We start from the raw sequence: 14,010 nt of genomic DNA on the forward strand, positions 1-14,010 counted from the left end.
AGATCAACACATAAATAAAATAACAAAAAATGAGGTATTAGAAGGAGATCAAAAGCTGGGTAGAACGCGCCTGGAACGAACCCGCGTCTGGAACGCGTCTGGAACGCGTCTGGAACGAACGCGCACCTGGAACGAACGCGCACCTGGAACGAACGCGCACCTGGAACGAACGCGCACCTGGAACGAACCTGCAACGCGTCTGGAACGAACCTGGAACGCGTCTGGAACGAACGCGCACCTGGAACGAACGCGCACCTGGAACGCACCTGGAACGCGTCTGGAACGCGTCTGGAACGCGTCTGGAACGAACCTGCAACGCGTCTGGAACGAACCCGCACCTGGAACGAACGCGTCTGGAACGAACACGCGTCTGGAAGGAACGCGCCTCGGTCCAAAATCAGAAAAAAAAATTTACGTGAGAAATTGGTTGTGTGGCGTGAGTGCATGTGAAAACATGCAAAAGCATGTGTCACACGGCGAAACCGTGAGAGTTGGTAGCTCTGATAATATATACCTTACAGGACCTTAAGCAAGTTGCGGCACCGCTCTCTCTAAAACAGGCAGATGCCTCAAAAACTAGTGGCACACGAGGGGCAACTCGTAAGTGCCCCGCCGCCTGAGACGTGCCATCGGAAATGCTGCCTCTAAAGTAGTGGCAGCTTCTGGAACAGCGGCATCTCCCTTCGGCACCGCGGCATGTGCCTCAAGCACTGTGGCAACTGAGCGGTGCCACAGGAAGTGCCTGTACAAGATGCCGGTGCCGCAATTTGAGCTTGCCCTCTCTCAATATTTTTAGAAAACCATCCACTGACCTGTTGCCCTAAGAGGATGAGCATTAAATCGTGGTTGGTTAAAGAAAGTAAAAATGAGTCGGGGCACAACCTCAGAAACTAATTGCTTTCATGACTAGAGAAGACAAACAAAATCTCACTTGAATGACAACTGAAGCCAGTCTGGTCTTAAATTTCTTTTTAAAATGAACAAATATTAGAAAAACAAAATGAGCAGGGCCAGATAACAGGCGTGTCATATCGGCGCCTGCAAAACTGTGTTTGCTTAGAATAAGCTTGACATTTTGGTGCTTGTAAATCCAATCTTCATTCTTCAAATTGCCAGTTTATTTAACATAATGTTAGCAGCAGATAATTTAAAGGGCTCTGCGCAGAAGGAAAAAAATAATAAATCAATAACAGCATCTAGACGACAACAGCAGTAATCATGTGCGTCTGGGAGTGCCGGGCCACTTCCAATCAGCACCCTGTATGCCATGCCTGCAATTGTAAAATACACATTTTTGTTTCTCACCATAAGAAAAAAGAGAGGCAATTGTAATATAGGATGCAACATAATCATAAAAACATGCATTTTTAGAGAGACCCAGGCCAATCTCGCTTCTGAGAGTCAGCGGTAAATGCCAGAATAAATCTTTGCATAATGTCCCATTTAGTATTCTTGGCATAAACGGTACCAACAGGGGTCAGGTTTGTGTGCTAATGTATACAACAACTCTAGGGTTACGGATGCCATGCACACTGAAGAGTTGGGTGTTAATGAACGGAGGGCAATGGTTTCAACTTCACAGCAAGCTGAGAAGCAGGATTACACATGGACTCAAAAGATGACCAGAGAGGTTAGGTGCATATTGCAAGATTCATGAATAGCCAACCACAGATAAGTTTCTGGTGTAAAATGGTTTTCATAGATGTTTTTCCCCATACACAATAATGAACATTTGCAGTCTGCAACACTGCTTCTAGTCAAGTGAACCGCCCTTCTAAATATTGTTGAAAGCTCATTTAAACCTGCAACAGACGGTTCCATCCAAAAACAGTTTTTGGGAGAACAGCAGTAGACTACTCATAGCTGCAAGGGCCTATAAACCCCTGGATATCAAAGGGCGTCTTTGCTTTCTTTTTCGTGACATGTTGGCAAAGAGCTGTGCAGTTTTAACGGTGCAGACTGTGTGGCACTTTATAGCCTCACGCTGAGACAAAACGGCTCCCCATGCAGGAAAAAAAAAAACTCCATCGGTGATACAGCAACTGTGTGACCACCCGGGGCATTACTTGGATATATGAAGGCTGTGAGGCCACAATCCGAGGCCTAATGAGTGTGTGACACTGGGGACTACTCATTAACAGGTCTGAGGTCAGTCCTCGGCGCGCATTCCAGTCTCGAAGCGGCACCAAGATCCCCCTGAACCGCGGACCCCTCTCTCTCGCAGCCCGAGTCTCGCCATGAAAATGCAATCAAGTTATCAGCATAATTGAAGAGGCAAGTGTCACCCTGAACAAGATGGAGCACCTGTCCTTGAAAATTAATAAATTAATGCATCAGTCGTGCTGCCAGCACGGCGGAGCGCCACGGAGCTGGAGGGACGCTTTGCCACCAGGCGGAGGACACTTGTGAGCCCATGTGACACGGCTCCGACGCGGACTAATCCCGCATTGTGATGACAGACACGCCAGACCAGATCAGATAATTTCTGGGTTGTGTTCGAATGACAACTTGCGCAAGAAAAAGAAAAAAACCTATATGCACAACTCACTCGGCAAGTTCCGTTAGAGAACCCTTTCCAGCAGTACAAAAAACGCCTCAATCATTCATATCGACCCCCTCTCCTCTCCTCCTCCCGCTAAAGCGATGATCCCCACATAAGCAGGAACGTCCATTTCAACTTCACCCGCTGCATTAAAATGCATTAAGAAAAAAAAGAAAACGCACGCGCTGGGCGCGGACACACCGTGCAATGATTTTTGCCACCCGTTTTCCTCCGCAACCTAAACAAAAGTTGTACCCGCAGCTGCAGCCTCCCTGCAGCAATTCTTGTTACGCTGTTGTAAAGCAACACCGGAGAGAGAGAGCGGTCAAACCGGACCGGCAAACTGCGCGTCACCCGGTTCACGGACACGTGACACCCCACGGACACCTCAGCCGGGCCACTGGCCTCATATCAAAGTGTTTGTCCAACGACTTCAGGGAAAGAAGAAAGAAAAACCTGTCGTTGGTCATTATGGGAGAAAACCATCATCTTGAACGTGAGGAGCTAACGTTAAGAAACCGTCCAACTAGTTAGTTGTGGCGTCAAAGCGGTGTTCAAAACACTCACGGCTGACTTTTAAAAGAGTAAAATAACACACGCCATCTTTATCGAACATACATTATTTCTTAAATGACCCATTGGAGTTATTCGGCACAAGCTACTTCTTTTCTTTCCGTGTCCCTCGCACGCAACTGCAACCGGGGAAATCAAGCTGACCTGACGCACGTTAGCCAAGTTAGCTTACCATGGATCAAACTCGTGGATGATGCTCTCGAACCGGATCACCGCGAAAAGTCTGGAGCTGAATCCGGCCAGGCAGGCCAGGAACAGAATGCTGAAGGAGAGTAGAGACTGCCACCCTGCCGGCTGTGTCAGTCCACCAGACAGGCCTACTTTGCCCCCTGCGCCTCCCGCGGCGCCGGGTCGGCTGTTTCCGTGCACCAAGCCCCCGGCATTGGTGGATGCTTTGTGCTTGCCGTCGCTGGCTGCGTGGTGCTCCGCCATTTCTGCGTGCGGTGTCGGTTGGATTTGCTAGTTCTCCCCCTCCTGCCACGCTCCCTCCGCGCCGTGGTGTCGTAAACTCCCTTAGTTTTGCGCGCGCTCTCCCTCGGTTTTCTGTCTTCTCAGTCCCCGCGTATTTATATATATATATATATATATATTTAAATTCAGCGTCGGTACTCCGCGAGACCGCCGTTACATCCCGAAACGCATACTCATGCGCCACATACCGAGCCTGCAACCGTCAACTCGCCACACGATCGAACGCCGGTGGAAAGGGGCGGGGCGGACGCGATGGGCGGGGCGTGAGAAAGCTCTGGCGGCCTCTCACAGATCGACAGGTACGAGAGGGCAGGGGCTTACGTCTGTCAGCCAATCAGAGCGCAACATTGCCGAGATAGAAGGATGAGTCCACCAATGGAGACACACTACATTTTGGTTGCCACTGATTGAAATGAGGATTATCCCCTGTTATGAAGATTGAGGCATTATGTTGCCCGCTATAAATACAACCCGTAATACTCGGTTTGAAGTGGGCTTTATTAGTGACTTTTCATAGAGTAAAACAAAGAAAAGATAATGCACACGCAGTCCAAAGATCTGCAAGGGGATGTGTTTCCTTGCAGCTAAAAGCTATAGACAGGTGTGTGAAGATAAATGTTCTCTGTGAGTGCAATATTTCTGTTGCCCTTGGATGTTCTGGACTGGGTGTTGGAGTGGTAATAAAGATTGATGTGTCTCATCATTATTATGTCCCCCAGCTAAAACAAGAACACAGCATTCATCATTCTCTTAAACTCAGGATGTACTTTCACAACTCCCCCCAAAGCCTTCGAGCCTATATATTGGAATAAGACAACTTTTTTGTCCTTTTTTTTACATTTCAAATAAATGCTCAAGTTTTTGATTGATAGTATACATTTATATTGTGCTTGCACTGTTTCATACAACAATGAGACAGAGGCAGGAAGTGTTATTGATTTATCTGAGATGTGATTCGGTCCCAAAGGGAGAAAAGAAATAGTCCAGCAGCATCTCTACTGTGTAATATCATCAGTAGAAACAACTTTGTTCTAAAGTCAGAGTGGACCCAACACCTTGTTGTCATCTCCTCTAACATTTGCTTCATACAGTATAATGCTTCTTTATGTGACCTCATCCAACTACAGCTTCTGTCATCTCACTGAGGTCGCCCTTGGGGCATTGTGCAATGAGAGGAACATGTTTTCACACCAGCAGTATCGAATTTAATCGCTGACCTCCAAAATCATAAATTCAAATTATGAATTAATTGTGTTTTTTGTTTCGCTCCTGATCTCAATATACCCATCACTTTGGGTAATACATGAGGATGTTTTAACAGATGCTGCATACTTAAGCAATAACTACTTGTCAGAGTGTGGAGGGGAGGAAGGGAGAGATGGAAAGCCGATAATAAAGGAGAGTAAAAGGATGATTATGGATATTGATGGGGGTCATCAGAGTGGATGGAGTGGCAGAACTTCATGAAGAGATCACAGAGACCACGGGCTCAGTGTCGGTGTCGCAGGTGTCCTGCATGCTGCGGCTGAAAGGCAGCGCCAAGGAGGATTCGTGCACACCCACGCGTATACATGTATACACACAGGCAATAGAGAGTGCAAATCCCACTCACACACATACACATGCATGCCAATGAATACATCTTTATACAATAGCACACACCCACGCTCACACATATGCACAGTTCCTCGATCATCCATCAAGGCCTGTTGCTGATGCCATGATGAGCGCTCTACCCCTTTCCCCCTTCTATACCTCCACTTTCTAAAAGGGTGACCTTTGAGACAAATAGAAATGCAGGCTGTGAAGATTGCTTCAATCGCATCTGTTGTCAAAAGGCCAAGCCCAGATGAAAGCCAGCCAAAATGAGTGCTGTTGCCAGGCAGGGTCGCTCTGCTCTCCCTCCGTCTTCAGAGGCAGGCTTTATCTTTCTTCTCTCTATAACATTACAGACTCGACGAGTTCATGCTCGGCATTCTTAGGTGTCTACACTTCTTCACTTTGCCAAAGGCCAACCGTGCAAAAAGAAAAGAAAACGCTTCAGATGCCTGGCATGAAACACTCTTTGCACCTCTGTCATTTCCCTCTCCTTTAGTTAGAGGGAGAGAGAGAGAGAGACAGAGAAAGGGATGCCACGATTGGTCAGGAAGATTACAATCACTGCACCGCTTTTCTTTTTGACCCTTCTTTTTTGTTTTTTGACCTTGACTGACCATGAAGTGAGCGCATCCTGAATCAGCTCTAGACGGTGCCATCTAAGTACAGCGTTCCCTGGCTGGCTCCAGTAATTCATCTCAAAATGCATAAAAGTCCCTCAGTTACTTGTGCACGCGGTTATGTAAGCAGCATGTGGGACAAAGCAAAGAATCCTCCTGCGATTAGGCTGCCTCTGATGAAAGCAAAGTTGCTGTATTCAGTCTCTGAAGGAAGCCTCCCATCTATAAGACATAAAGTGCACATGGCAGAGATAGGGGGGGTTGTGATTTGTTTTTCAGGCTCAGGCTGATGCTGTCTGAGAAGTGGCCACACCACGTTCCCACATTCCTAACATTCTCGGCCCCAAAACAGCGGTGCAAAATTGTGAATAGATCCATGTTTTTATCTGCACCAGCTTTTATTCCTATTTGGGGCCATTAGTGGAGGCTGGAGCCTTCCCAGCATGCAATGGGTGGGAAGGGAGGACAACACTACATCGATTGCCAATCCATAACAAGGATAACACATTCACACTGAGTCTTAAGTTCACCAGCTTTCCTGTCTCGCAAACTATGCACATAAAAGGGTTCTGAGACCGTGTTTGGTGGTTTTCGGGCCACGTTGTTGTTGTTGTTGTTGTTCATCTTCTTTTAATTCGCATGGCATTGCCACTCTCTAATTACCGTGTGCATCATTTTCAGGGCCTAACAGGGGAGCACCCCATTCTGTGCATTCGATCACGGAGCATGGCAGAAACAGGATGCTGGCTGGTTGCAAGCGCAGCAAGCTTTAGAGACTCCACAGAGTCCGTCTGTGTGATCCAGTGCAACGGAACAATTAGCCGGAGCCCGGGGACCGCCACTACACACACACACACACACACACACACACACACACACACACACACACTGATCTGCATCGCAATCATTAACAGAAATGAGAACACTTCAAGAAAAGCACGTGGCATCCCTGTTTATCCACTATCTATTTACCTGTAGCCAACAGAGAGTTAGACGGTCTATTTTAATACGTGATGCTCTCTAAGAAGCCGCACAGCATCACGATCAATATCAAGGTCAAGTTTCAAGTGCCGTGTAAAGAATTCCTTATTTGAAAACAATGTATTCAGGTTTAAGGGGTTTCTTTGACAAGATAGTTTATTGACATCATTATTTTTGTTCGGCAATTTGTATCGGTTTTCCATACATCATACCTTTGTTTGCAGCATACTGGACATGAAACTGTATACAAGCATAGTGCAGCTGCATCAGTGTAAATGAAATAAACTTAAATTCAAATTAATTGAATATAATTAAATATCATTAAAATAAAATGTGCAAGTCTTAGCAATGAGGTAGAGAATGAACTAATCAGCTTAAAAACCTCTAGGATGTGGGGTCATTGCCCAGTGTGCACAGGGTTACCTGTGTTGCCTCATCACCTGCTCACACACTGTTTTACACTGAGCATGCCTCATTGGTCCAACAGTCAAGGGGCACATGGAGGCAGCTAACGTGAAGGTGACCCACTCAGACCCGGGGCAACACGTGTGGATGATGCTCCACAACTGCACAACATCTTAATCTGGACTTTGATGGAAGGTGTGCTGGCACGGGGTCGTCCATGGGTCTCACCTTGTGTGATAGAACTGTTAATCCTGATCATGTCATGGGCGGATCAGTGATTATCTACGGTGCTGCACTACTTAGCTATTTGTATGCACCATGCACAGGCACACTCAGACTCCTTCTTTAAGGGAAATTCCTTGTTATGAAATAGATAGAACGTGAAATGGTGTGATAAGTTCCTATGTTTTAAAAACAGAGTACGGTGTAATCATCCCGGAGATCAGAGAGCTTTTTCTCAATTTATAAGGCTGCATCTGCCTCAGGATGCTATTGCGTTCATTGCACTCATCTGTCATTTTTCAAAAGCACATAAGAAGTTACTCATCCCTATGTGTCTGTGAGCTGCAGAGACAACGACACTTTCAATAGAAAATGCCTTTTCATTTCCCCCCCCCATTTGATTACCAAAAATGCTTTCAACTCCAGGAAGGGAACAAAGCAGTGAACGCCATCATCCTGTCAATGAAATCTTCAATTATTTGACAATTTAAATAAGATATGAAAGACAAAAGTCTCACTGTTTTGGAGAGAAAGTCAGATCCTTGCGTCCTTAAGTAACCCAGAATCACAATTTAAAATAATAATACGGTCACAGCATTGTGTCGTTTTGATTCCTAATCGGGCTTTTAATCACACAATGATCGTGCGATAAAGGAATTGAAGAGAGGCTCATCTCGCATCCGAGCGCATCAAGTGGGCCTAAAAACACAAACAAGGAAAGAGAAGGACTGTCTGAGATCAGCCCTCGTGAACAACGTCAGCACATGCACTTCAACGCATTCGCCGAAGCAGACTCTGACCTGTCGACATGAGCCCGCAGTGATGCTTCAAACCCTATTGGCGTGCTGCATGAAAAGTTCACGAGAAAGTTTCAATTGATCGAGGAAGCGCAAGAGAGATGGGGGATGGGTAGGAGGAGAGCTGTGCTAACCTGAGCTCAACACAGATGTCAACTGTCTGCAGGCAGAATGACAGATTCTGAAAAGTTTCCGTGCATTTCTAGCTCTTCAGAATAACGGCTGCCTTATCAACAAAGGTTTGTGCGGCTTCTGCTTGATGCCTTCTGCTATTGAAGGAAAAGTAGTGCACAGGAAACAGTTGAACTTGGCCTGCCATGATCCCCGTGGAAGAGACGAAGAAAACTCACGACTCACGAATTTAAAATTGAAGTGGGCTTCCCAATTTCCCAGATGCCTCAGCTTGACGAAGGACCCTGCGTTCCCTTTCCCGAGAAGCCGAACATGGGCCGTCTCAATCCAGAAGACAGCAGATTTATGTGATATTGATTCAGCGACGGCCATGAAAACCTCTGTGGCAAAATTACGACAGCGGTGGCATCCAAAACAGAGAGGAGCGGACGCTCGCTGACATTATTCTGCTGTGGTCACAAAGTCTGCATCTCTGATTCTTTGAAAGTTCACACCGCCGCCGGTTTTATAGGTTTCTCAATAACTATGTTTTTGGTTAGCTTCTTACTGCAATTTGCCTCACTCTCCTCTTGAATTTATTCTGGTATACAAGCCGTGGGTTTCTGTGAAGCTTTGTGCTGTGTGGAGACCAAATTAACACTTGTTCGAACACATTACAATTAAGACCATGCTACGGTGTATTTTCTGACCAAAGGGCACTCTGTGGAGGTGGTTCAATACCAAATGGCCCCTTGGTCAGGACTATGCATCTCTGTGCTCAGCCTCGTGTCCAATCGATTCTCCTCCTGGTCGCCCTCGATCGGTCATCTGACACAATCCACGCCTCCGAAACAACGTTAAACTTAGCAGGACTCGCCGGTGAAAAAAGGGGGAGATAGGATGGGGTGGTGGGGGATGCAGGATGGGCAGAAGGGACACGGGGAGGGGCAGAGAGAGAGAGAGAGAGAGAGAGAGAGAGAGAGAGAGAGACTGCCACCCTTCTTTAAGCTGTATAGTGCTGCTGATGTCATTGCTAACCGGGCCTGCCCCACACGGACACAGTAAAAAAAAAAAAAAAAATCTTAAACACACAAATATTTGCCCTTCTTTCTTTCAACACGTACAGTTAAGCCAGGTGAAGCAGAGTTTCGACTGATATTTGTAGAGATATACACGCTTTATGCTAAGCTACGCTTTTTTTGCTTTGTATTGGAAGTTACTACAAGGCGTTTCCAGCAGGCCGTAATTGCACGGGACCACCGGAGGGAAGGACGCCACGGGACAACCTGAACCAGGATTGCAAGGGGCAAGACTGTCAGATCCAGGCTGCAGCAAAATGGAGGTTTTCTAAAGGGACTCTGGTGTGAGGGGGACATTACCACTTTTGTCCAGAGGTACCACCAAAATCAACACAAAATGAAAGCTGCTCATCGTAGCTTTAACGGACAAACGCAAGAGGGGCCTCAATCTTCTCGTGCCGCTGTCTGCGAGAAAGCGAGTGAATATATTTCCCAGAATGTTAATCGCTTCAAGAAACGAGACTTTCGGGGGAATAGACTCTTTTCAAAGGCAGACGTTTTGAGTTGTCAAAGCAAGAAAAGCACAAGTGGAAATACTTAATATTTGATAATGCTGCTAAGTGTACCCGTAGGCCAAATTAGTGGTCGGTGGGTGAGCATGTGCAATTCTGGAACTGGATCCCCTAAATGGAATGCAGCCATCAGACGACATGACTAGTTATCCCACATATATAACACATCGTAATGTCTTGCATCGACTTTGGTTGACCTTTGAGGAGAACGTCTCTGCCCATTAGTTAACAATGAGCTGTCGATGCAGTCCAGCGAGGTTTTCACAAGGCATGCAGCAAAAGATGGCTGCAGATTAGCATGGTCGCTCCGTGGCTCGCCTGCAGTCTCTCGTGAACGCCAACTGGAACGGGACCGCAGTCAGTAAATTATTTCCAAATAGACAAATTAATATGGAACACAGCTCAAAAGGAGACACCGAGCCAAATTAGTCCCAAATCATCATCACAGCTTGGGTGCAACCAGGCGATGATTGATGTAGGGAATTAAGTGGAAAGGCATCGCCCTCGTTGGCTGAAGTGATCAAACCATTCCAGCTTGTTGTTGGAGGGGAAATCGCAATAAAACTGCCAAGCACTGGTTTTAATAAATGTAAGCAAGCAACTCTCAGAATGCATCCTCCCAAGACAAACGTCCGATCGAGAACGCTGCCATGTGTGACACAGCTGCGTTTGTCCTTGGTCTTTTCTTTGGGGTTTTGTTGCCTTGTATTAAACACTATGAGTGGCTCACCAGCTGAGAATACACAGACGCAGACAAGAGAGCTCATTCAGGCACCAAGAATTTAAAGTAATATCGGAACCATCGAGTCCACATGCCATCGGACCAAAATAAAAAAAGAAGATGCCTCAGAGGACAGCAGGGGTAATGGCTCCTAAATACACCATGGCCTGGGCTGCCTGCTGCTCTTATCTTAACAGGCGCATCTTTCCCGGCACAGTTGCTCAGGGCCCCAAAGTTCCCCAGAATGTGACTCCTACTGCTGCAACCATTGCAGTCAATAGCACAGGCTGCACTCCCCAAAGGGCCACTTTGCAATATGTCAAGCGAACATCTCAATCATATGACCATTTGGAATATTTATATTGATAAAGATCTGTAAACAACTGGTTTTTGGGTGGGGGGGCTGGCCTCTGGCGGTACCCGGAGAGAGGAGGTGATACCGGGGCACTTGTCTCCCTCGTCACCGCTCTCTCATCCTGGAGCATCACACATTGTTTATAGCTCCTCTTCAACCAACGGCAACTTTGACTGATGTACGAGGCGTCGCCATGACAACCGGCGTTTGGGGAACGATAAGTGACTTTGGCAGGAGAGGATCTCCTTCTGGGTTATTAAGGCCACCCAGGGGCGGCGCGAGCGCGTTTTTATTTATTTATGTGTGCCTCTTTTGTGTGTTTGAAGCGTGAGCGGCGAGGAGCTGAACACCCAGCGGCCCGCTTCCGCCTCCCACTCGGGAGTAATCGGGTTAAGAAATATCATGATCGAGCAGCCGACTAGACTAGTATGATGAAGCAGGTACGGCGAGAGGGGGGGACCAGTTCTTATGTGGAGGGAGCTGCACGCGGGTGTATCGAGCTCATACGCGGTGACAGGCGAGCGACGAACGAGGAACCAAATGGAGAAAGATGTTGGGAAGTTATGCTCGCGAGAAGCGGAGGTTTGAAATGCAATTAGGTCCAAACCGAGATACAAAACGACTCCAGTGTTCGGCGACTGGTTATAGCGCCACTGATATGACTCTTAGTAATGGAAAGACTTGTCACATCTTGAGCTCAGCCCCTTCCTTTTGCGGTGCTTCCACTGTAATATATATATATATATATATATATATATATATATATATATATATATATATATATATATATATATCCTCTCAAAGCACAAAAGTCAGCTCGCAACACAACCCAGTCGGCTGTAGAAGGCACTGTAGTGTCTTTGTACGCACATCCGGTAGAACCACTACGCCCTCTACCGGCCAAAAGACAGAATGCAGGTGTCAGGCACATTCAAGGCAATAATTCTGATGTGTTGTTTGTTGCTGGCAATGAAAGGAATAAGTGTACACAAGCTCGCATTGTTGCCTTGATTAAAACATACACTGGGATGGAAGCAGACATGAGTGTCTGTAGCAACCGACTGAGGATACACAGTTAAAAACAACAACAACAACAACAACCCAAAACTGAAAAACACATCATACATTGTCATTTATTTGTTCTCCTTTTTATGACCTCCATTGCTCGAGGTTTGAGTGAATTTATGTGCAAGGTGCAGCAATGTGAACTGGCATAACAGGATTACATGTAGCGGGATTATCGTGCGACATGATTTGTGTTGAATTGCTGACATTTTCCTAGAGGATCCTGCAGTACAGAGGCAACAACTCATTTGAATTTGCTATTGAACAACGTTGAACACACGTTGAACAACGTGTGTGTGTGTGTGTGTGTGTGTGTGTGTGTGTGTGTCAGCTTCAGGAGGCATTGAGAGGCATCCTCTTTCTTAAATATACATCTCCCTTTTCAGAACTTGACCCCTTCACTGCAGTAAAACATATATATGTATATTAAAATCAAATCACATTATTTGATTGTGAAAAATGCAGAGAAATGAGACTTTTGTTACTTTTGACACCCCCTGCGGTTAGCCATTTATAATGCAAAACAAAATGTATAAATCATTCATCATCAGCATGCAAATCCCCGTGGCGGTGTCCAATTTATTTGTAGTGCAACCCACACCGAGCCGCCTGTGGCATAGTTTATGTAAATAGATATGCATTGTGAATGGTGGGAAGGGCAATGGGAATCTTCCCTTTGAAATGACAAGTCAGCCCACTGCAGCAGATTAATCACTTTCCCGCCGTTCCCGAGTGCATTTGTTTCGCAGTCCGTGCAATTTCCAGTAATGCTGCTGCACATTCAGCCTTGTTTAATGTTTCTTCTTTCAATTAAAGAAATTCACTTTTTGTCTGAGGGAGGAGTGATCCCACAGCACGCCGACACGACCACGAACACAACAACTGGTTTATAGTTCAGCCCAATCTGTGGTGGCCAACTGCGGCCAGCAGTGAGGTTTTTCAAAAATTAAATAGAATATGGTTTGAGCATATTTATAATAAATTGCACCGTGTGTACATCACACCCCAATAGTCATAGACAGACTCAGAGTCAGCAGTGGGCTCAGAATGAAAGGTCGGCGGCCATCATCCACTCCATGCCAAAGGCAAAGCCCGTGTGGAGCTGCTGAACCTCATCCCGCATGCAAACACACTGACACACAAAGTAAAACTTCCACCATTAAGATGTGTCCGAGAGGTTCGTCATATATTTCTGGATAACGACCCCAAATTTGGAAGAATCTTGAAGGCCTCAGTTTAGTCATGAAGGATGAATGCCATCGTGTGTGTATGTACCAACATGCAAATCTCTTGTATGTATATATCTATATATATATATATATATATATATATATGCATGATACAATACAATATTGCAGAATAATGGATACGGACACGCGTGCATGGTTTGCAATGATTTAAGTGTGTGTGTCACAGTGCGTCAGGACCAGAGCATAAACTCTCTGTTCCAAGCCTGAGAGCGGCTGATGGGCTTTCACTTCAGGGCTCTTAGCGAGCTCGTCATCCTGCAGGAGTCCTCTGTGATAAATTACATGATATCACTCCATAAACTAAAAGCGCGTAAAGGTGTATTAAAACATATACTTTTCATCAGGTATCACATAATACTTTCAGTTTCATTTACAGGAGTAGAATGAATAAAGTATTACTACTTTTACTTAAGTATATGTTGGATATAAACACTTCTTCCAGTGCGCAACTAAGCGACTCTGCTGGAGGTGACTGCCCACTCCTTTCTATATGTGGGCGACTGCCAGAGCGACTTAGGAGTATAAAGCTGCTCAGACGTCTTTAGATTCTCTGGAGGATCAGCAACATTAAGAATGAGTCATTTGATTGAATGTTAGAAAGACAAAACGGGGCCTTAAGTACACCGGTTATCGAGGGTATCGGATACTGTTGTGCTTCGTTTTGCTGCAACTTTCTCTTGAACTGTAAAGCCGGTGAGATTTTTCACTAT

At 46.0% G+C, this 14,010-nt stretch overlaps 1 protein-coding gene across 1 annotated transcript in view; it reads right to left on the reverse strand.

The window, feature by feature from the left end:
* LOC306749060 (dolichyl-diphosphooligosaccharide--protein glycosyltransferase subunit STT3B) overlaps positions 1 to 3,550 on the reverse strand; it is a 77,481-nt gene extending 73,931 nt beyond the window's left edge. Inside the window, exon 1 of the mRNA XM_079232304.1 lies at positions 3,288 to 3,550. Coding sequence (XP_079088430.1) covers positions 3,288 to 3,547 — 260 coding nt within the window. The 5' untranslated portion in view covers positions 3,548 to 3,550. The remainder of the gene's footprint in view (positions 1 to 3,287) is intronic.
* Between the last annotated feature and the right edge of the window lie 10,460 nt (positions 3,551 to 14,010).

This window comes from Taurulus bubalis (genome assembly GCF_910589615.1).
Source record: "Taurulus bubalis genome assembly, chromosome: 16".
Taxonomy (NCBI): Eukaryota; Metazoa; Chordata; class Actinopteri; order Perciformes; family Cottidae; genus Taurulus; species Taurulus bubalis.